The following is a 20893-nucleotide window of genomic DNA, read 5'->3' on the forward strand; positions in this document are numbered from 1 at the left end:
GAAGTAATCGTGGTTTTACTGTTGTTGAGAGGGGCTCGCGGCAGCACGGCGGGCTGTGATTGGTCGCTGAGGCCGACCCCCTGATCTCTGACCCCCCGGGACGCGGAGGCGGAGGCGATGCTGCGCGCGGGCTTGGCGGGACTGTGCGGCCGCGCGGGGTTGAGAGCGGGTTTCAATCCCGGCACCGGCGGCACGGTGAGGGGACCGGCGGCCGAGCGACAGGGGCCGGCTTGGGCTGCGGGGGGGACTTCACCTAAAAAAAATAGTATTTCAGCGGCTGCAAAAGCGCTTTGGGAGGCCCGAGGGCCTGAGAGGAGTGACATAAAAATACAAGTCTGTCATTAGAAGAGGGGGAAGAGTTTGGGTGGGTGGTGGAATTAGACGATAGAGCACGTTCCCTAGAAACAGAAGATAGGAGTAGGCCATTCGCCCCTCGAGCCTGCTCCGCCATTTAATGCAATCATGGCTGATCATCCAAACTGAGTACCCTGTCCCTGCTTTCTCCCCATACCCCTTGATCCCTTTAGCCTTAAGAAATCTATCCAACTCCTTTTCTTGAATATATTTAATGAATTGGCCGCTACTGCCTTCTGTGGTAGAGAATTCCACAGGTTCACCACTCTCTGGGTGAAGAAATTCCTCATTTCTGTCCTAAATGGCTTACCCCTTATCCTTAGACTGTGACCCCTGGTTCTGGACTCCCTGACCATCGGGAACATCCTTCCTGCATCTAGTCTGTCCAGTCCTGTTAGAATTTTATAAGTTTCAATGAGATCCCCCTGGAACATAGGAGTAGGCCATTCAGCCCCTCGAGCCTGTTCTGCCACTCAGTGGTGAGAATGTGGCACTCGCTCTCACAGGGAGTGGTTGAGGCGAATAGTATAGATGCATTTAAGGGGAGACTGAGACAAGCATATGAGGGAGAAGGGAATAGAGGGTTATGCTGATAGGTTTAGATGAGGAAAGACAGGAGGCTCGAGTGGAGTAAAACGCCAACATGGACTGGTTGGGTCGTATGGCCTGTTTCTGTGCTGTATATCCTATGTAATCAGATCTGATGCGTGACCTAACTCCATATACCCGCTTTTGCACCATATCCCTTAATACCGTTGGTTAACAAAAATCTATCAATTTCAGATTTAAAATTAACAATTGATCTCGCATCAATTGCCGTTTGCGGATGAGTGTTCCAAACCTCTACCACCCTTTGTGTGTCGAATTGTTTCCTAATTTCACTCCTGAAAGGCCTGGCTTTAATTTTTAGGCGGCGGAAATAGTTTCTCTCTACCCAATCTGTTCCCCTTAATATCTTGAAAACTTTGATCAAATCACTCCTGAATTGTCTAAATTCCAGGGAATACAACCCTAATTTGTGTAATTTTGCCTTGTAATTTAACCCCTGGAGTCCGGGTATCATTCTGGTAAACCTCGCTGCACTCCCTCCAAGGCCAATCTAGCCTTCCTAAGGTGTGCCCAGAACTGCTCACAGTGCTCCAGGTGTGGTCCAACCAGGGTTTTGTATGTCTGCAGCATAACTTCTACCCTTGTCCTTGTGCACCAGTCGCTGAAGGTAAGCATGCAGGTGCAGCAGGCAGTTAAGAAGGCAAATGGTATGTTGGCCTTCATAGCAAGAGGAAATTCGAGTACAGGAGCAAGGATGTCTTGCTGCAGTTGTACAGGGCCTTGGTGAGACCACACCTTGAGTATTGTGTGCAGTTTTGGTCGCCTTATCTGAGAAAGGATGTTCTTGCCATAGAGGGAGTGCAGCAAAGATTCACCAGACTGATACCTGGGATGGCAGGAATGACGTATGAGGAGAGATTGGGTCGATTGGGCTTATACTCACTGGAGTTTAGAAGAATGAGAAGGGATCGCATTGAAACTCATAAAATTCTAACAGGACTAGATGCAGGAAGGATGTTCCTGATAGCGGGGGAGTCCAGAACCAGGGGTCACAGTCTAAGGATAAGGGGTAAGCCATTTAGGACAGAGATGAGGAATTTCTTCACTCAGAGAGTGGTGAACCTGTGGAATTCTCAAATAACAACAGAAAATGCTGGAACTACTCAACAGGTCAGGCAGCATCCGTGGAGAGAGAAACAGAGTTAACGTTTCAGGTCTGGGACCCTTCATCAGAACTGGAAAAAGCTGGAGATGTAACATATTAAGCAGGTGCAGAGACAGGGGGGGAGGGGTTTAGGAGGGGAGGAAGGAATTGAAAGAACATGCTGTGAAAATGTTGCAAATGGGAATGGCAAAATCATACAGCATGAAAAATGGGGGGCAGGGATTCTTATCTGAAATTGTTGAACTCTATGTTGAGTCCGGCAGGCTGTAAAGTGCCCAATCGAAAGATGAGGTGTTGTTCCTCGAGCTTACGTTGAGCTTCATTAGAACAATGTATTAGGCCGAGGACAGAGAGATCAGAGTGGGAGTAAAGTGGAGAATTAAAGTGACAGGCGACCGGAAGCTCAGGGTCGGGCAGCACGGTGGCATAGTGGTTAGCACTGTTGCCTCATAGCGCCAGGGACCCGGGTTCGAATCCGGCCTCGGGTGACTGTCTGTGTGGAGTTTGCACATTCTCCCCGTGTTTGCGTGGGTTTCCTCCGGGTGCTCCGGTTTCCTCCCACAGTCCAAAGATGTGCGGGTTAGGTTGATTGGCTATGATAAATTGACCCTTAGTGTTAGGGGGATTAAATACGTGGGGTTACAGGGATAGGGTGGGATATGTGTTGGTGTAGGGGTTACAGGGATCGGGTGGGATATGTGTCGGTGCAGGCTCGATGGGCCGAAATGGCCTCTATCTGCACTGTGGGGTTTCTGTGATTTTTTTGATTTCACCCGTACGGACTGAACGGAGGTGTTCCGCAAAGCGGTCGCCCAATCTGCGTTTGGTCTCCCCAGTGTAGAGGAGACCGCATCGTGAGCAGCGAATACAGTATATTAAATTGCAAGAAGTACAAGTAAATCGCTGTTTCACCTGGAAGGGGTGTTTGGGGCCCCGGACAGTGGGAAGGAAGGAGGTAAAAGGGCATGTGTTCCATCTCCTGCGCTTGCACGGGAAGGTGCCAGGTGAAGGAGAAGGGCTGTTGGGGGTGATTGAGGAGTGGACCAGGGTGTCGCGGAGGGAGCGGTCCCTTCGGAATGCTGAAAGGGGAGGTGAGGGGAAGATGTGTTTGGTGGTGGGATCACGCTGGAAATGGCAGAGGATGATCCGTTGAATGTGGAGGCTGGTGGGGTGAAAGGTGAGGACAAGGGGAACCTTATCATGGTTCTGGGAGGGAGGGGAAGGGGTGAGGGCAGAAGTGCGGGAAATAGAACGGACACGGTCAAGGGCCGTGTCAACCACAGTAGAGGGGAATCCTCGGTTGAGGAAAAAGGAAGACATGTCGGAATATTCCAGAACGAGTTAGATATTAGATATATTTCTTAAGGCTGAAGGGATATGGGGAGAAGGCAGGGACAGGGTACTGAATTTGGATGATCAGCCATGATCTCATTGAATGGCGGAACAGGCTCGAGGGGCCGAATGGCCTACTCCTGCTCCTATCTTCTGTTTACCCCCTTATATTCTAGTCCTCTAGATATAAAGACCAGCATTCCGTTGGCCTTTTTGATTATTTTCTGTTTCATGACATTTTAATCTTTTCGGACTGGAGGAAGATATACAGTGGTGTTCCCCAGGGGTCGGTACTAGGATCGCTGCTTTTCTTGATGTATATTAATGACTTGGATGTGGGTGTACAGGGCACAATTTCAAAATTTGTAGATGACACAAAACTTGGAAGTATAATGAACAGTGAGGAGGATAGTGATAGACTTCAAGAGGACATAGACAGGCTGGCGGAATGGGTGGACACGTGGCAGATGAAATTTAATGCAGAAAAGTGTGAAGTGATACATTTTGGTATAAAGAATGAGGAGAGGAAATATAAACTAAAGGGTCCAATCCTAAAGGGGGTGCAGGAACAGAGAGACCTGGGGGTATATGTACACAAATTGTTGAAGGTGGCAGGGCAGGTTGAGAAAGCAGTTAAAAAAGCTTATGGGATCCTGGGCTTCATGAATAGAGGTATAGAGTACAAAAGTGTAGAAATTATGATGAACCTGTATAAAACACTGGTTCGGCCTCAACTGGAGTACTTGTCCAAATCTGGACACCACACTTTAGATGTGAAGGCCTTAGAGAGGGTGCAGAAAAGATTTACGAGAATGATTCCAGGAATGAGGGACTTTTTACGTGGATAGACTGGAGAAGCTGGGGTTGTTCTTGGAGCAGAGAAGGTTGAGAGGAGATTTGATAGAGGTGTTCAAAATCATGAGAGGTCTGGACAGAGTAGATAAGGAGAAACTGCTCCCATTGGCGGAAGGGTCGAGACCCAGAGGACACAGATTTAAGGTGATTGGCAAAAGAACTAAAGGCAACGTAAGAAAACATTTTTTACGCAGCGAGTGGTTAGGATCTGGAATGCACTGCCTGAAAGGGTGGTGGAGGCAGATTCAATCATGGCTTTCAAAAGGAAGTTGGATAAGTAGCTGAAATAAAAACATTTGCAGGGCTACAGGGGAGTGGGGCTCGCTGAGGTGCTCTTGCAGAGAACCTCGATGGGCCGAATGGCCGCCTTCCGTGCTGAAACCATTCTATGATATGTACCTGAACCCCCAAGTCTCTCTGGGCATCCATTGTTTTAGCCTTTCACCATTTAGAAAGTCCCCTGTTCTATCCTTTTTAGGTCCAAAGTGGAGACCTCACATTTGCCTACATTGAAATCCATTTGCCACAGTTTTGCCTATTTGCTTAATCTGCTAATATCACTTTGTAATTTTATGCTTCCATCTACACAGCCTACAATGCTGCCTGTCTTTGTCATTGGCAAATTTGGATATATGACTTTCTATGCCATCATCCAAGTTAATAATTACGGTGAATAGTTGAGGCCCCAACACAGATCCTTGCGGGACACCACTAGTCACATCCTGCCCATTATCCCTGCTCTCTGTCTCCTGCCGCTCAGCCAATTTCCTAACCAGGTCAATAATTTGCACTCAATTCCAATGGCTTCAACTTTATTCAATAAGGTGCCACATAAAAGGTTATTACACAAGATTAGGGCTCATGGGGTTGGGGGGTAATATAGTAGCATGGAGAGAGGATTGGTTAACTCTCAAAGTAGGGATAAACGGATCCTTTTCAGGTTGGCAGGCTGTAACTAGTGGGCTGCCGCAAGGATCAGTGCTTGGGCCTCAGCTATTTACAATCTATATTAATGACCTAGATGAAGGGACCGAGTGTAATGTATCCAAGTTTGCTGATGATACAAAGCTAGGTGGGACAGTAAGCTGTGAGGAGAACACAGAGTCTGCAAAGGGATATAGACAGACTAAGTGAGTGGGCAGCAAGGTATCAGGTGGAGTATAATGTAGGGAAATGTGAGGTTATTCACTTTGGTAGGAAGAATAGAAAAACTTTTTTTTAAATGGTGAAAAACTTTCAAATGTTGGTGTTCAGAGAGATTTGGGTGTCCTCGTGCAAGAAACACAAAAAGATAGCATGCAGGTACAGCAAGCAATAAGGAAGACAAGTGGCATGTTGGTCTTTATTGCAAGGGGGTTGGAGTATAAGAGTAAGGAAGTCTTGCTCCAATTATACAGGGCCTTGGTGAGACCACACCTGGAGTACTGGGCACAGTTTTGGTCGTCTTGTCTAAGGAAGGATATACTTGCCTTGGAGGCGGTGCAACGAAGGTTCACTAGATTGATTCCTGGGATGAGAGGGCTGTCCTATGAGGAGAGATTGTGTAGAATGGGCCGATACTCTCTGGAGTTTAGAAGAATGAGAGGTGATCTTACTGAAACATATAAGATTCTGAAGGGGGTTGACAGGGTAGATGCTGAGAGGTTGTTTCCCCTGGCTGGAGTGTCTAGAACTAGGGGGCATCGTCTCAGGATAAGGGGTCGGCCATTTAGGACTGAGCTGAGGAGAAATTTCTTTGAGGGTGGTGAATCTTTGGAATTCTCTACCCCAAAGGGCTGTAGATGCTGAGTCGTTGAGTATATTCAAGGCTGAGATCGGTAGATTTTTGGACTCTAGGGGAATCAAGGGATATGGAGATCGGACGGGAAGTGGAGTTGAGGTCGCAGATCAGCCATGATCTTATTGAATGGTGGAGCAGGCTCGAGGGGCCGTATGGCCAATTCCTGCTCCTATTTCTTATGTTTAGTTATCAGTCTCGAATGAGGGACTTCATCAAATGCTTTCTGGAAGTCCATATCAATAACATTCATAGACATTCCCCTGTCCACTATTTTAGTCACCTCTTCAAAAAATTGATTCACGGAGGATGGTGCTTTGGAGTCCAGTAGTCCCCGAATATGCCACACACTAATTCTTAACCTCAGTTAGGTTGTTAAAGGGAAGCTGTACATTTTCCTTCTGGCAACTCACTGCCCCAGGTTATGCTCAACTAGAATGTTACCAGGGATGAGGGACATCATAGAATGATGGATTTACTAGCGGTGTTCAAAATTGAGGGTTTTGATAGAGTAGATAGGGAGAAAATGTTTCCACTGGCGGGAGGGTCAGTAACTCCGAGGACGTCGATTTAAGATAATTGGCAAAAGAACCAGAGGGAAGATGAGAATTATCTTTGCTCAGCGAGTTATGATCTGGAATGCGCTGCATGAAAGGGCGGCGGAAACAGATTCAATAACTTTCAAAAGGGAATTGGATAAATATTGAAAAGGACATTTCTGCAGAGCTACGGGGAAAGAACAGGGGGAGTGGGACTAATTGGAGAGCTCTTTCAAAGAGCCGGCACAGGCACGATGGGCCGAATGGCCTCCTCCTGTGCTGTATGATTCTATGACTGCTGTGATCTTAATCCGATTCAGTAGGACAGGCAGGTAGTCACACTGTTCATTTTTCTCCTCAGTCAAGTCACCCGTGGAAACAATGGATGGCGAGGAAGGGACAAAGTTCTGTTGTTACAAATGTCTCTCCGCAGCCTGGGGCAGCCTCTGTTCCCAATGCCACCACCAACCGAATCGTGGGGAAATGGATGATTGCGTGCAGTGGGATGGTTGTAGGGGCTGTGGTCCTTGGTGGAGTGACCAGGTGAGTGCAAGCCTTCTGTGTTTAAGAGCAATCAGCCCTGCCATGGAGTAATGTTTATTTTTTTATTCATTCGCGGGATATCTGTCACTGGCAAGGCCAGCATTTATTGCCCATACCTAATTGCCTTTGAGAAGGTGGTGGTGAGCCTTCGCCTTGAACCGCTGCAGTCCGTGTGGTGAAGGTACTCCCACAGTGCTGTTAGGGAGGGAGTTCCAGGATTTTGACCCAGCGACGATGAAGAGCTAAAATGATCATTCAAATTTTTTTCCTCCCATCCTCCACCAAAAGTAGGGAAGCATTTGGCCTCTGCCTGGGATTTTCCAGTGGCAGTGCCAGAGTCGATAACTTGTAACACGGGGAAAGAAACTTCCTTTGTGCTGCTCCATTTTAAACCGATTCCTTCCATGCTCCCTCCTCCCTTCAAGGCGCATTCTCATTCCAATTCCTAACCCCAGTCGCCTTTTTTATATGCATGAGCCAAACAGCACGTGCTCGACTGTGGGAACATCATCGCGAGGCTAGCTGTAGTGCACCGAATGTTGCCTCCGCTTAAGAGCAGCTAATTCAGCACAGATCAGAGATGGACTCTGAATTCTCCCGAGCTCAGGATTAATCTGGGCCATGCATTCCCTCGCTGAGCCATCGGGCATTCAGGTTTGAAGAAAAAAATTGCTGCAATTCTCTTTCTTTTGTTGCTTTTCCCACCCTAACCAATCTGGAAAATCATTCTTCGTTTGCCAATTGTGCGGTTGGTCTCCGATTGCAAACAGTGACGGAGAGGAAAAGACCCACTGGTCCATCCAGTCTGTGTCTCACACAATTGTGACACATTGTGCATCACAATATATACACCCTCCACCCCACCCACAAACCATAGGATCTCCTGGTAGAGGCGAGAAAGCAGATTTTAAAACCTAGGCCTATTTGCGGATACAAAATCTGGAAACTTTCACTCTGCGCCCCCCCCCCCCCCACCCCTGGCGATAGAAATTAATCCAGGAGATCACTCTGGCCCTGATCATTCTATGTGGTACCTGCCTTTTGTACGAGGGGGATCTCCGCCCCAGCCAGATCCAGGTCCAGCTCTCTCCTTGAAGGAATCGGGGAGGGGGGCTGGGAATTGGAGCCCCAACATATACAAGCGGTAACGTGTCCTTTAAATTTGACATTTCCAGCTAAACTTTTGGTTGCCAGCAGCTTTTAATGTGTTCCCAACAATGATTTGTTCCATCCCACTATTTGTGAAAATTCAGTACATTAAACGTCAGGCTGGTGAAGCGAGACAAATACTTTGAATATAAAGGGTGTCTATATATCGTGAGGGGTGTCCTCAGTGGAGAGATCCTTCGAACGACTGAGAGGGTGAGCTCGTTGCTCTGGGCCTCGTGACAGTTGGCCTCAGTGCCTTCTCTGCCAGGCAGGGGGATTCGGTCAGGCTTCTCGCCTCCGACTGCTGTTCGCTGTCGACCTTGCTGGAAATGTATGGATGGCTAGAGCCATGCTCATTGAGAGTGGACAATCCGGCAGAGCGCTCGACAACTGCTCCCATCCAAGTCACCAAACAAACCGTGGGGTGGGGCGGAACAGAGATAGAGGACTATGGCCGAGGAAAGCACAGTGAGGGCCATTTTAGTGGGAAGGGGGGTGATTTAACCTTGAGGCTAAGGGAGCTGAAAGGATTTATATATTTATGTTCCAACGATTTCAGTAGTATGTGAAATTTTCAGTATGCGACCTTGAATGCGAGAAACACCCAACAGTTCAATCATAGATTCAGCCTTTCCAAACCAGGATTGTGTCTGGAGCGAGCATTTTGAGTGGTGTAACACTGGGGTGTAGTACTGCTGGATACACTGCGAGTAATTTGAGGAGATGAATAAGAACATAAAAAATAGGCGCAGGAGTCGGCCATTCGGCCCCTCAAGCCTGCTCCACCATTCAATAAGATCATGGCTGATCATCGACCTCAACTCCACTTTCCCGCCCGATCCCATGTCGCTTGATTCCCTTAGTATCCAGAAATCTATCGATCTTAGTCTTGAATATACTCAACGACTGAGCCTCCACAGCCCTCTGGGGTAGAGAATTCCAAAGATTCACCGCCCTCTGAGTGAAGAAATTCCTCCTCATCTCGGTCCTAAATGGCCGACCCCTTATTCTGAGACTGTGACCCCTAGTTCTAGACTCTCCAGCCAGGGGAAACATCCTCCCTGCATCTACCCTGTCAAGCCCCCTCAAGAATTTTAGACGTTTCAATGAGGTCACCTCTCACTCTTGTAAACTCTAGGGAATATAGGCCTAGTCTATCTCTCCTCATAGGACAATTTCTCCTCCCCCCCCCCCCCCCCCCCCCCCCCATCCCAGGAATCAGTCTGGTGAACCTTTGTTGCACTCCCTCTAAGGTAAGTATATCCTTCCTTGGGTAAGGAGACCAGAACTGTACACAGTAGTCCAGGTGTAGTTTCACCAAGGCCCTGTATAATTAAAGAGCATTACATGGAAAAGTCTGTTGATTTTAAATATGGTTGTCTTCCAAATCTGTGCTAACTAAAGCTAGTGCCAGCATTGTCCGAGGAGGAAGAGGTGATTGTACATTTGCCGAGTGTGAGGACTGTAAGGAGTTTCCTTCCTTTCCACAGGCTGACTGAATCTGGCTTATCAATGGTAGACTGGCACTTGATCAAGGAGATGAAGCCCCCAAGCACTCGGGCTGAGTGGGAGGCCGAGTTTCAGAAGTACCAGCAGTTTCCAGAATTTAAGATGTAAGTTACCATGGCAACATCTCCTGGGTCTCGGCCCAGTTTTGATCTACTTTTAACCACGGCCTCTGAAGTGCTCCCCTCCAATACCTCGCCTCTGAGTCAGAAGGTTGTGGTTTCGAGCCTGACTCCAGGGACTTGAGCACACAATCTAGGCCAGCAGTACTGAGGGAGTGCGGCACTGTTGGAGGTGCCGTCTTTCGGATGAGACGTTAAACCGAGGGCCCCTTCTGCTCTTTCAGGTGGACGTAAAAGATCCCCATTCACTATTTGAAGAAGAGCAGGGGAGTTCTCCCCAGTGTCCTGGCCAATATTTATCCTTCAACCAATATCAGAAACAGATGTCATTATCACATTACTGTTTGTGGGAGCTTGCTGTGCGCAAATTGGCTGCTGCATTTTCTACATTACGACTGACTACACTTTAAAAAATACTTCATTGGCTGTAAAGTGATTTGGGACATCCTCAGAATGTGAAAAGCGCCGTAGAAATGTTGATGGCACAGACGCGATGGGCTAAATGGCCTCCTATGGCATAAATTTATTGTTATTGTGACCTCTGTGGCATTTTATTTCCCTACAGCAGGCAAACTTGTAGCCTCTCGGTGGGCATTGTTTCTGTTGCCTGCTCTGATCTGGGTTGAGATAGTGTGACGCCGATTGCACACGGGGATCCTTGCAGATCCTAAACTGGGGAAACGTTCACCTCAGCAGCAGCCTCGGCTGGATTTGTACCAACTGTGCAGAGGTGTCAGTGCCGAGCTCTCAGCTCAAAGAAACCCTCCATTGTTCCACGTAGGTAGCAGCTGAACACTGTCCCACGTCACAGCGTTTATTCATGTAACTGTGGCAATGTTTAGAAGTTCCACTACGTAATGGTAAAAGTGACAAATGCGTGTTTGTGCTGGCAATGCCCCGGAGCATCAGTGAACTGCCAGAGTGATCGGGGGTGCAGGTTCGAATCTCCCGTGGGTCTCGGTGACGAATCCAGTCGTCAATCGAGTGACTGCGGATATATGTCATTACATCACAAACAACTCGAATCATAGAATCGTGCAGCACAGGAGGAGGCCACTCGGCCCATCGTGCCTGTGCCGGCTCTTTGAAAGAGCTCTCCAATTAGTCCCATAGCCCTTCAAGTATTTCTCCAATTCCCTTTTGAAAGTTACTATTGAATCTGCTCCCACCACCCTTTCACGCAGCACGTTCCAGATCACAGCAACTCGCTGCGTAAAATAAATCATCTCCAATGTTCCCTGTAATTTTTTGGGGGGGCTGCGTGTGTCATTCAAAATACCGCGCATGCCCAGTTTTTACATTGAAAAGCCGGCTGTGTGGAATCCCTGGAGTGCTGCGCAGCTTACAGGGAGCATTGCTCATCTCCCTCCAGGCCCTTTTGCCAATTACCTTAAATCTTAGTCGTGCTCTGCCACTCCTTTTCCATCCCACCCACCCTCCTGTACTCTGCCACTCTCCCCTGCAGCCCCACCCCTGACCAAGTTCAGAGCAGTGGTTGGGAGTTTAATTTGGGGACGCTCTGTTCAGTAAGTTGCATTATATGCCGGGGGTGGGGGTCACAGCAATAGGTTGGATAATCGTGGTTCCACTATTTTCTTCAACTCCCCCCATCTCTTCGTGACATGACCTTTTATTATGGATGTTGACCCTGTGGTGTATGTGCCTTTAAGAGCAATTATGGTGTATGTGCCTTTAAGAGCCCCAGGTGTGCGTAATGCCGGTAATTGCCACTTGGGCTATATAAGCCTGTGTATTGTGTATATCCTTTAGAAACCACCCCCCCCCAGACTTGCTTAGTAAATACCTATGAACCAACTCCTGTCTTCAGTGTCTTTATCTACACACGGACACTACAGTGGCGACGAAGTGGAAACGGACTTACCTGCAATTCGGCAGCACCTCAAGGACATCGATTCCTCCAGCGTCCAGAAGACTCAAGGAAGTAAGAGAAACTGTGGTTTCACCAGCTGGCCAAGCTGGTGACAGGTACTGCGCTAATCCTTCCTGGGCGTCAGGCTGGAGCTCCAGCGGCGGGCTCTACAGCTGAGACAGGCAGCGAAATCGGAGGCAAGCAATAACGGACTGGGAGGGTGCACTCGAGAGACGGCCGGCGCGGCAAGCAGGTCAGCGTTTAGACCTCCATCGGGAACGAGTCTCCAACAGTGAATAAACGGAAACCACAGTAAAACAGCGTTGTTATCGGTAGCAGCGGCGGGAAAACGCGGGAAGCGCCATATCGTTGCTACAGAGAGAAAAAAAAGCGCGGGAAGCGCCATATCTTTTCTGAAATGCCTAAATCTGGTAATATTGAGGCTATTGATGGCGAAATAGAAGATTGGACCACATACGTGGAAAGAGTAGAGGTTTATTGCACTGCAAATGGAATAACAGATGAAAAAAAAGCTTCAGTACTTCTGAACTTAATGGGCGCGAAGACATACGGGCTGTTACGAAATTTAATCACTCCAGCCAAACCAAAGGACAAGACTTTTAAAGAAATTGTTGATACCCTGCAGGAGCATTTAAACCCAACACCGCTGCTGATAGCGGAACGATTCAAGTTCTTCAAGAGAAATCAACACAAGAATGAAAGTAACGCTGATTACCTAACCGAATTAAGAAAGCTATCAAAGTACTGCCAATTCGGAGCAGGACTATCGGATTATCTTCGAGTCAAATTTGTTTGCGGTCTCTTAAGTGAAGGAACACAAAAAAGACTGCTTTCTGAAAAAGATTTAACATTGGACAAAGCTTTCAGTATGGCTGTATCATACGAAGCAGCAGCAAAAGGAGCTGCAGAGATACAACAAGAGACACAGGACTTCGGCACCCATAAAATGACACAGGAGTTCAGAAGATGTTATCGCTGCGGCAGATCCACCCATAACCAGAGGGACTGCTGGTTCAAGGGCAAAGCATGCAGGCAATGTGGTAAGATTGGACACATTGCACGGGTATGCCAATCTGGACAAAATAAATCCACTGACAGAAAACAAAAAATCAATAAAGAAAAGTACAGGAAGGTACAAATGATGACGGACAATAGCTCCGAAGACCAGAATAGCGATAGCGACTCCGGAAACAAGAGACTAAGCTGTCTCAAATTACATAATGTACTTGCCAAAGAGGATTACCAAACCATTTGGGTTACCCTCACAATAGCAGGGTCCCCAATTAAAATGGAGCTAGATACAGGATCAGCTCTAACCGTAATAAATCGACGAGATTACGAGAGGCTATTTTCGCATATACCTCTAAAAGACACATCCATTATCTTAAAAACATATACGGGGCAGAAAGTCTACCCCAAAGGAAAAATAAGGGTGCCTGTGGTATACAACGGCAAAGAAATACAAAAGTTGTATTTATACATTCTACAAGATGGTGGTCCACCGTTGTTGGGACGTGAATGGATAAGGAAGATACGTTTAGACTGGCACTCCATTCAGGCACTGACGGTGACCAGTAAGGAAAAAAACAATGATGACATCATACCTGAACGATTAAAAGACATCTTGGCCAACGCCAAAGAAGTGTTTCAAGAGAAACTAGGAACCTTGAAAGGCATCACCGCCTCAATAAAAGTGGAAGATACAGCAATTCCAAAAAAATTTAAGGCAAGACCGGTGCCATACGCAATACGTCCGGCAGTCGAGGCAGAGCTGAAGAATTTGGAAAAGGCAGGCGTATTATCCAAAATAGATTGGAGCGAATGGGCAACACCCATCGTTCCAGTCATGAAAAAAACATTGAAAAATAACTCTGAGGAACAGGAAAAAAATCGCATCTGTGGGGACTTTAAGGTGACTGTAAACCCGGTCCTTCACACGGTACAGTATCCTCTTCCGAGGATAGAAGATATTTTCGCCTCACTATCCGGAGGGAAACGTTTCACAAAAATTGACTTGGCACAGGCATATCTACAGATGGAGGTTGAGGAGACCTCTAAAAAGTATCTCACAATAAACACACACAAAGGCCTGTACCAGTACAATCGACTGGTTTTTGGAATAGCATCAGCTCCAGCTATCTGGCAAAGAGCTATGGAGCAAGTCCTGCAAGGGATTCCGGGGACTCAATGCTACCTAGACGACATCCTTATAAGGAGAAAACGACAACGAGCACCTTGCCAATTTGGAGCAGGTGCTCACTAGGCTGAAAGAACGGGGCCTACGAGCAAATCGCCCCAAGTGCGAATTTTTCCAAAATCAGATATCATATTGTGGCCACATAATTAATAAGGAAGGGTTGCATAAGTCACCTGAAAAAATTGAAGCAGTTATAAAAGCCCCAGCACCTGAAAATGTTTCACAATTAAGGTCATTCCTGGGATTAATAAATTATTATCATAAATTTTTACCGAACTTATCAACTATTCTACACCCTCTTAATGATCTTCTACAGACAGGAGTGATTTGGAAATGGAACGAAGACTGTAAACGTGCCTTCCATAAATGTAAAGACTTAATCACATCCGAGAAAATTTTGGCTCATTGTACAACCCATCACTACCAATCAGACTGGCGTGCGATGCATCCCCTTACGGCATAGGAGCGGTATTGTCCCATAGATTCCCTGATGGCTCAGAACAGCCGATAGCTTTTGCGTCACGCTCATTGAACTCAGCTGAGCATAACTATGCCCAGATAGACAGGGAAGCACTCAGCCTGGTATGGGGAGTGAAGAAATTCAACCATTACCTACACGGACAAAAATTTACCTTGCTGACTGACCATCAACCCCTCATCTCCATATTCAACCCTAAAAAAGGTGTCCCCATTATGACGGCACAAAGACTACAGAGGTGGTCCCTTTTTCTAGGGGCACACCAATACAACATTGAATACAAAGGGTCAAAACAGCATGGGAATGCTGACGGTTTATCACGCCTACCGTTGCCAACGATAGAAGAGGCACCTACAGTAGACCCAGTAGAGATATTCCACTCTACCATAGTGGAATGTCTACCGGTGACAAATTCTGCCATTGAAAGGGAGACAAGAAATGATCCTACTCTCTCACGGGTCTACGATTTAACAGTGAAGGGATGGCCAGCACATGGCGAACCACTGTTGCCAGCATTCTCGCAAAGAAGAGAACAGCTGTCAGTGTGCCGAGGAACCTTGATGTGTGGATCCAGAGTGGTGATTCCACCCAAACTCCAGAATAAAGTGCTAAAGGAGCTTCACGAGGGGCATCTGGGTGGAGTGAAAATGAAGAACCTAGCTAGGACGTTTGTATGGTGGCCATGTATCGATGGAGACATCGAAGACATGACCAAGAGCTGCCTAGGATGCCAGAAGGTCCAAAATGCTCCGCCACAGGCCCCTCTACATCCATGGGAGTGGCCCTCATCTCCCTGGCAAAGGGTGCACATCGACTTTGCTGGTCCATTTATGGACTCAATGTTCTTAATCGCAGTTGATGCACACTCCAAGTGGCCGGAGGTAATAAAGATGTCCTCCACCACCACGGAAAAAACCATCACAGTATTAAGGACCATATTTGCCAGGAATGGGCTGCCGGAGCAGATATGTTCTGATAATGGACCGCAATTTGTGTCCGAAGAATTCAGAAAGTTCTTAAAGAACAATGGGGTAAAGCACTACACGTCCGCCCCATACCATCCCGCCACCAATGGATTGGCTGAAAGGTTTGTCCAGACCTTCAAGAAGGCCATCAAGGCCATGGGTAATGAAGACATAAAACTTCAGCACAAGGTGGATAACTTCTTATTTGCATATAGGAATGCAACGCATATGGTTACTAACCAAACTCCCGCCATGATGTTCTACAATAGAAACCTACGATGCCGGCTGGATTTGGTCAAGCCCAACATCCGAAGGGACGTGGAGAACCGGCAGTTTCAGGGCATGAATGAAAGGCCAACTAGGGCCTTCCAGATAGGCCAACCGGTTTTGGCCCAGGACTACCGTACCGAGAAATGGCAGCCTGGAACTATCTGCACACGATTAGGACCACTGATGTATACCGTGGACATCGGAGACAGCATAATAAGGCACCATGCTGACCAAATCATCAAGTCATCCGAAAAGGGACAACCTACACCACCACTCTACACATCTAACGATGAAGTAGAGATACCCATATCTACCTCCAATCCGGTGATACTAGAGCCCGATGAACCCGACACTGGCCTTCAAGCCGAATCAGCCTTGCCAGAAGAACCTACTACACCACCAGAAACTACTACACCCCCGAGGCGTTATCCGGACCGAGTCAGGAAGCCTCCTGAGAGACTAACTTATAATTAATTAATACAGCAATGTATATTATTTTGCATATAACATGTAATTAATAATTACTTAAAATATGATGTACTAGTTAGCTAGAAGGGGAGGAATTGTGGTGTATGTGCCTTTAAGAGCAATTATGGTTTATGTGCCTTTAAGAGCCCCAGGTGTGCGTAATGCCGGTAATTGCCACTTGGGCTATATAAGCCTGTGTATTGTGTATATCCTTTAGAAACCCCCCCCCCCCAGACTTGCTTAGTAAATACCTATGAACTAACTCCTGTCTTCAGTGTCTTTATCTACACACGGACACTACAGACACTTCACCTCCATTTCTTAATAACAAAATAAAATGTTTCTAATAAGGCTTACAAAATATGAAGTGGGGGAGGGGGTTTGGCATTGTGTGTGGGCTCTGTTAGTGAAGTGGTTATTATCTACAGTTTGCGAGCGCTGGTCTGTGGCTCCTCGTCTCTCACTGGTTCTGTTTTCTTTCCCTCAGCTTAAATCACGACATGACCCTGAATGAGTTCAAGTTCATCTGGCACATGGAGTATTCGCACCGGATGTGGGGTCGGTTGGTGGGGCTGGCTTACATCCTGCCTGCCGTCTACTTCTGGAGGAAGGGCTGGTTCTCGCGGAGCTTGAAACTGCGGGTGGCGGGCCTCTGCGGGTTGGTGTGCTTCCAGGTGGGTGAAGGACTGGACCGTGTCTGACCAGGAGCCCAATTACCATTTGATTGAAAAGGGCAGCCTGGTAATGGCTGCAAATCAGCATCTGATGGAGAGATAAGAACAGGGAATGCTGGAAACACTCAGCGGACCAGGCAGCATCTGTGGCGAGAGAAACCGAGTTAACGTTTCAGGTCGATGATCCTTCGTCAGAACGCTGGTGAAAGGTCACCGACCTGAAACGTTAACTCTGTTTCTCTCTCTCCACAGATCCTGCCTGACCCGCTGAGTATTTCCAGCATTTTCTGTTTTTATTTCAGATATCCAGCATTCACGGTATTTTCCTTTATTTCTGACGGAGGTTGGTGTTTAGGTTGTGGTGTTCCCTACCCGAAACGTTAACCCTGCTGTGACCTTAACCAGGGTGTGGGTCTGTATTTCAGAACGGTTCAATTCCCTTTTATGCCCTTGGGCCTTAGACACCCGATGACTGTGCTGGTAAATGCACTGCCCAGTGAAGCACATAGTACAGGAAAGTCCCTGGCCTGTGCGGCGGAGAGAGCTGCGTGGGGGGGGGGCGGGGGGTTGCAGGGGGCATCTGGAATTGGCACAGGCATCAACTGATAAGCTAGTTCGGAAAGGGAAAATTTAGCCAAGGTTCCCTCTTCTGATTTTCATCTGTCAATTTTTTTTCCCATTGCTGGAATTGTGTATTCTCAATTACGGGTCCAAATAGCTTCTCTTATGATCTTGTGTTAAAAGAAAGTTAAGAATTCCACAGAGGAAACCATGCGGTTGAGTTGGCGAGGCTGACCCTCCTGAACGTGGAATTAAGGAGCCAGCAGTTTCTGTTGCTTCAGTTGCTTTTGAATCCCCGTTTCAGTAATGGTTTGAACCGTACAGCCCGGCCACCATTTGAAGAAGAGCAGGGATTTTTTTCCCCCGCCGGTGTCCTGACCAACATTCTTCCTCAGCATACCCCACTATAAACAGCCAAACTGGTTATTCACCTTGCTGCTGTTTATGGGTTATCGCTGGCGAAGAAAGCTCCTTGTTCGCTGCACTCCAAAAAATAACATGGCCGTGAAGGACTTTGCAATGTTTCAGCAACACCACAAACCGCTAGAAATGCAAGCGTTGTTTTTTTATGTCGGTTTGTCAAAATTACCACATCCAGGCAGGGCATGGAATAGGGGTGGGTGGGGTTGGGGCAGGGCTGGCATTGAGGCACGGGGCGGGAGGCAAAAGGCTGTGGTTTGAGTTCTGGTTTGCTTTGCAGCTCATTGAAAGTTTATTGGAAACCTTAAGAACGTGGTAAGGTGCAAGCGATGAGAAAATGGATGTGTGGTTTCTTTAAGATAAAAAGAATGTTGTCCCCTGACCAATGTTCCCTCTAACTTTTTGGGGGGCAGTGCGGCCCATTTAAAAATCGGTGCATGTGCGGTTTTGCATTTAAAAGCTGGTGAGCCGTCTGCGCGGCCCTCCAGAGCGCCGCGCAGCTCAAAGGAAACATTGGTCCTGACTATTTCAGAAACTTGGGGAGCACAGGAAAGAAACCAAACTGTCCCGTCCAATCAGAACGTCTGTGAACCCAAGGGGATAAATGGATTTATTTGATGTATGAATGAGCCCTTACACAGTGCAGACACTGCAAGAAAACCTTCATGGAAATCTGAAATGAAAACAGAAAACTGCACATCAAGTTGCTCAGCATCCAAACAGAAAATATACACATTAAAATTTATCAGAGCTCTGTTCTGCACCCGAAACATTACCCTCTCCTCTCATTCCGAATGCTGACAGACCTGCTGTGCGTCGACAGCATCTTTCTGCTTCTAGTCCTATAAAAATGTTTTCACCTTCAGTGCTGAGCGCTCTTGGGGGTTTATCACCTGCCCTTGTTGTTTCTCCTCAGGGTTTGCTGGGCTGGTATATGGTGAAGAGCGGTTTGCAGGAGAAGAAGGATTCGCACGACATCCCCCGGGTCAGCCAGTATCGCCTGGCTGCGCACCTTGGATCTGCACTGCTGCTGTACTGTGCCAGCCTGTGGACAGGCCTGTCCCTGCTCCTGCCCCCGAACAAGGTACCGCTTCCCCACCTGCAACTCCCCCCACTACCCCGGATCATTTCTTTTAAAGTTAAAATTTTTTAATTAAAAGAAAAGTCAAGAACAATGCTTTGTTGAGTAGGCGAGCAGAGCCATGGATATCTTTTTTAATTTATTCTTGGGATGTGGGCGTCGCTGGCAAGGCCGGAATTTATCCCCATCCCCTAATTGCCCCTTGAGATGGTGGTGGTGAGCCACCTTCTTGAACCGCTGCAGTCCGATGGTGAAGGTGCTCCCACAGTGCAGTTAGGGAGGGAGTTCCAGGATTTTGATGCCAATCAAGCAGGCTGCTTTGTCCTGGATGGTGTCGAGCTTCTTGAGTATTGTTGGGGCTGCACTCATCCAGGCAAGTGGAGCGAATTCCATCACACTCCTGACTTGTGCCTTGTAGGTGGCGGAAAGGCTTTGGGGAGTCAGGAGGTGAGACACTCGCCGCAGAATACCCAGCCTCTGACCTGCTACAGCAGCCACGGCATTTATGTGGCTGATTGGCAAAGAGTGATCCTGTAAGCTGCACTGGCACACTCCCAGGGCGGGTACAGCACGGGTTAGATACAGAGTAAAGCTCCCTCTACACTGTCCCATCAAACACTCCGAGGGCAGGTACAGCACGGGTTAGATACAGAGTAAAGCTCCCTCTACACTGTCCCATCAAACACTCCCAGGGCAGGTACAGCACGGGTTAGATACAGAGTAAAGCTCCCTCTACACTGTCCCATCAAACACTCCCAGGGCAGGTACAGCACGGGTTAGATACAGAGTAACGCTCCCTCTAGACTATCCCATCAAACACTCCCAGGGCAGGTACAGCACGGGTTAGATACAGAGTAAAGCTCCCTCTACACTGTCCCATCAAACACTCCCAGGGCAGGTACAGCACGGGTTAGATACAGAGTAAAGCTCCCTCTACACTGTCCCATCAAACACTCCCAGGGCAGGTACAGCACGGGTTAGATACAGAGTCATAGAGTTTTACAGCACAGAAAGAGGCCCTTCGGCCCATCGTGTCTGCGCCGCCCAACCATCCCTGTCCAGTCTAATCCCATTTTCCAGCATTTGGTCCATAGCCTTGTATGCAATGGCATTTCAAGTGCTCATCCAAATGCTTCTTGAATGTTGTGAGGGTTCCTGCCTCCACCACCCTTTCAGGCATTGAGTTCCACATTCCAACCACCCTCTGGGTGAAAAAGTTCCTCCTCAAATCCCCTCTAAATCTCCTGCCCCTTACCCTGAATCTATGCCCCCTTGTTATTGACCCCCCCACTAAGGGGAAAAGTTCCTCTTTATCTACCCTATCTATGCCCCTCATTATTTTGTACACCTCAATCAGGTCCCCCCTCAGCCTTCTCTGCTCCAAGGAAAACAACTCCAGCCTGTCCAGCCTCTCTTCATAGCTGAGGCGCTCCATCCCAGGTAACATCCTGGTGAATCTTCTCTGCACCCTCTCCAAAGCAATCACATCCTTCCTATAGTGAGGCGACCAGAACTGCACACAGTACTCCAGCTGTGGCCTCACCAGCGTTTTGTACAGCTCCATCATAACCTCCCTGCTCTTATATTCTATGCCTCGGCTAATGAAGGCAAGTATCCCATATGCCTTTTTAACCACCTTATCTACCTGCTCCGCTGCCTTCAGGGATCTATGTACATGTACACCAAGGTCCCTCTGTACTTCCTAGGGTCCTACCACTCATTGTGTATTCCCTTGCCTTATTTGTCCGTCCAAAATGCATCACCTCGCACTTTTCAGGGTTAAATTCCATTTGCCACTTTTCCGCCCATCTGACCAACCCGTTTATATCGTCCTGCAGCCGGAGGCTTTCCTCCTCGCAATTTACCACCCCACCAATTTTCGTGTCATCTGCGAACTTACTGATCATACCTTTTACATTCTCATCCAAATCATTTATGTAGATCACAAACAATAAGGGACCCAGCACCGATCCCTGAGGTACCCCACTGGACACAGG

At 47.7% G+C, this 20893-nt stretch overlaps 1 protein-coding gene across 2 annotated transcripts in view; it reads left to right on the plus strand.

Moving 5' to 3' along the window:
• The first annotated feature begins 4 nt into the window (after nucleotides 1–4).
• cox15 (cytochrome c oxidase assembly factor COX15) overlaps nucleotides 5–20893 on the plus strand; it is a 31476-nt gene continuing 10587 nt past the window's right edge. The window contains exons 1-5 of one of the 2 annotated variants that reach the window (XM_085994209.1): nucleotides 5–195; nucleotides 6933–7114; nucleotides 9754–9876; nucleotides 16648–16834; nucleotides 18732–18899. In XM_085994209.1, coding sequence (XP_085850335.1) covers nucleotides 118–195; nucleotides 6933–7114; nucleotides 9754–9876; nucleotides 16648–16834; nucleotides 18732–18899 — 738 coding nt within the window. In that variant the 5' untranslated portion in view covers nucleotides 5–117. Of the gene's footprint in view, nucleotides 196–4303; nucleotides 4400–6932; nucleotides 7115–9753; nucleotides 9877–16647; nucleotides 16835–18731; nucleotides 18900–20893 lie in introns of those variants that run through there. The other variant, XM_085994208.1, reaches the window with a different exon arrangement.

This window comes from Somniosus microcephalus, chromosome 8 (assembly GCF_052327205.1).
Source record: "Somniosus microcephalus isolate GS21.2 chromosome 8, FLI_Smic_1.0, whole genome shotgun sequence".
In the NCBI taxonomy this organism is placed as follows: Eukaryota; Metazoa; Chordata; class Chondrichthyes; order Squaliformes; family Somniosidae; genus Somniosus; species Somniosus microcephalus.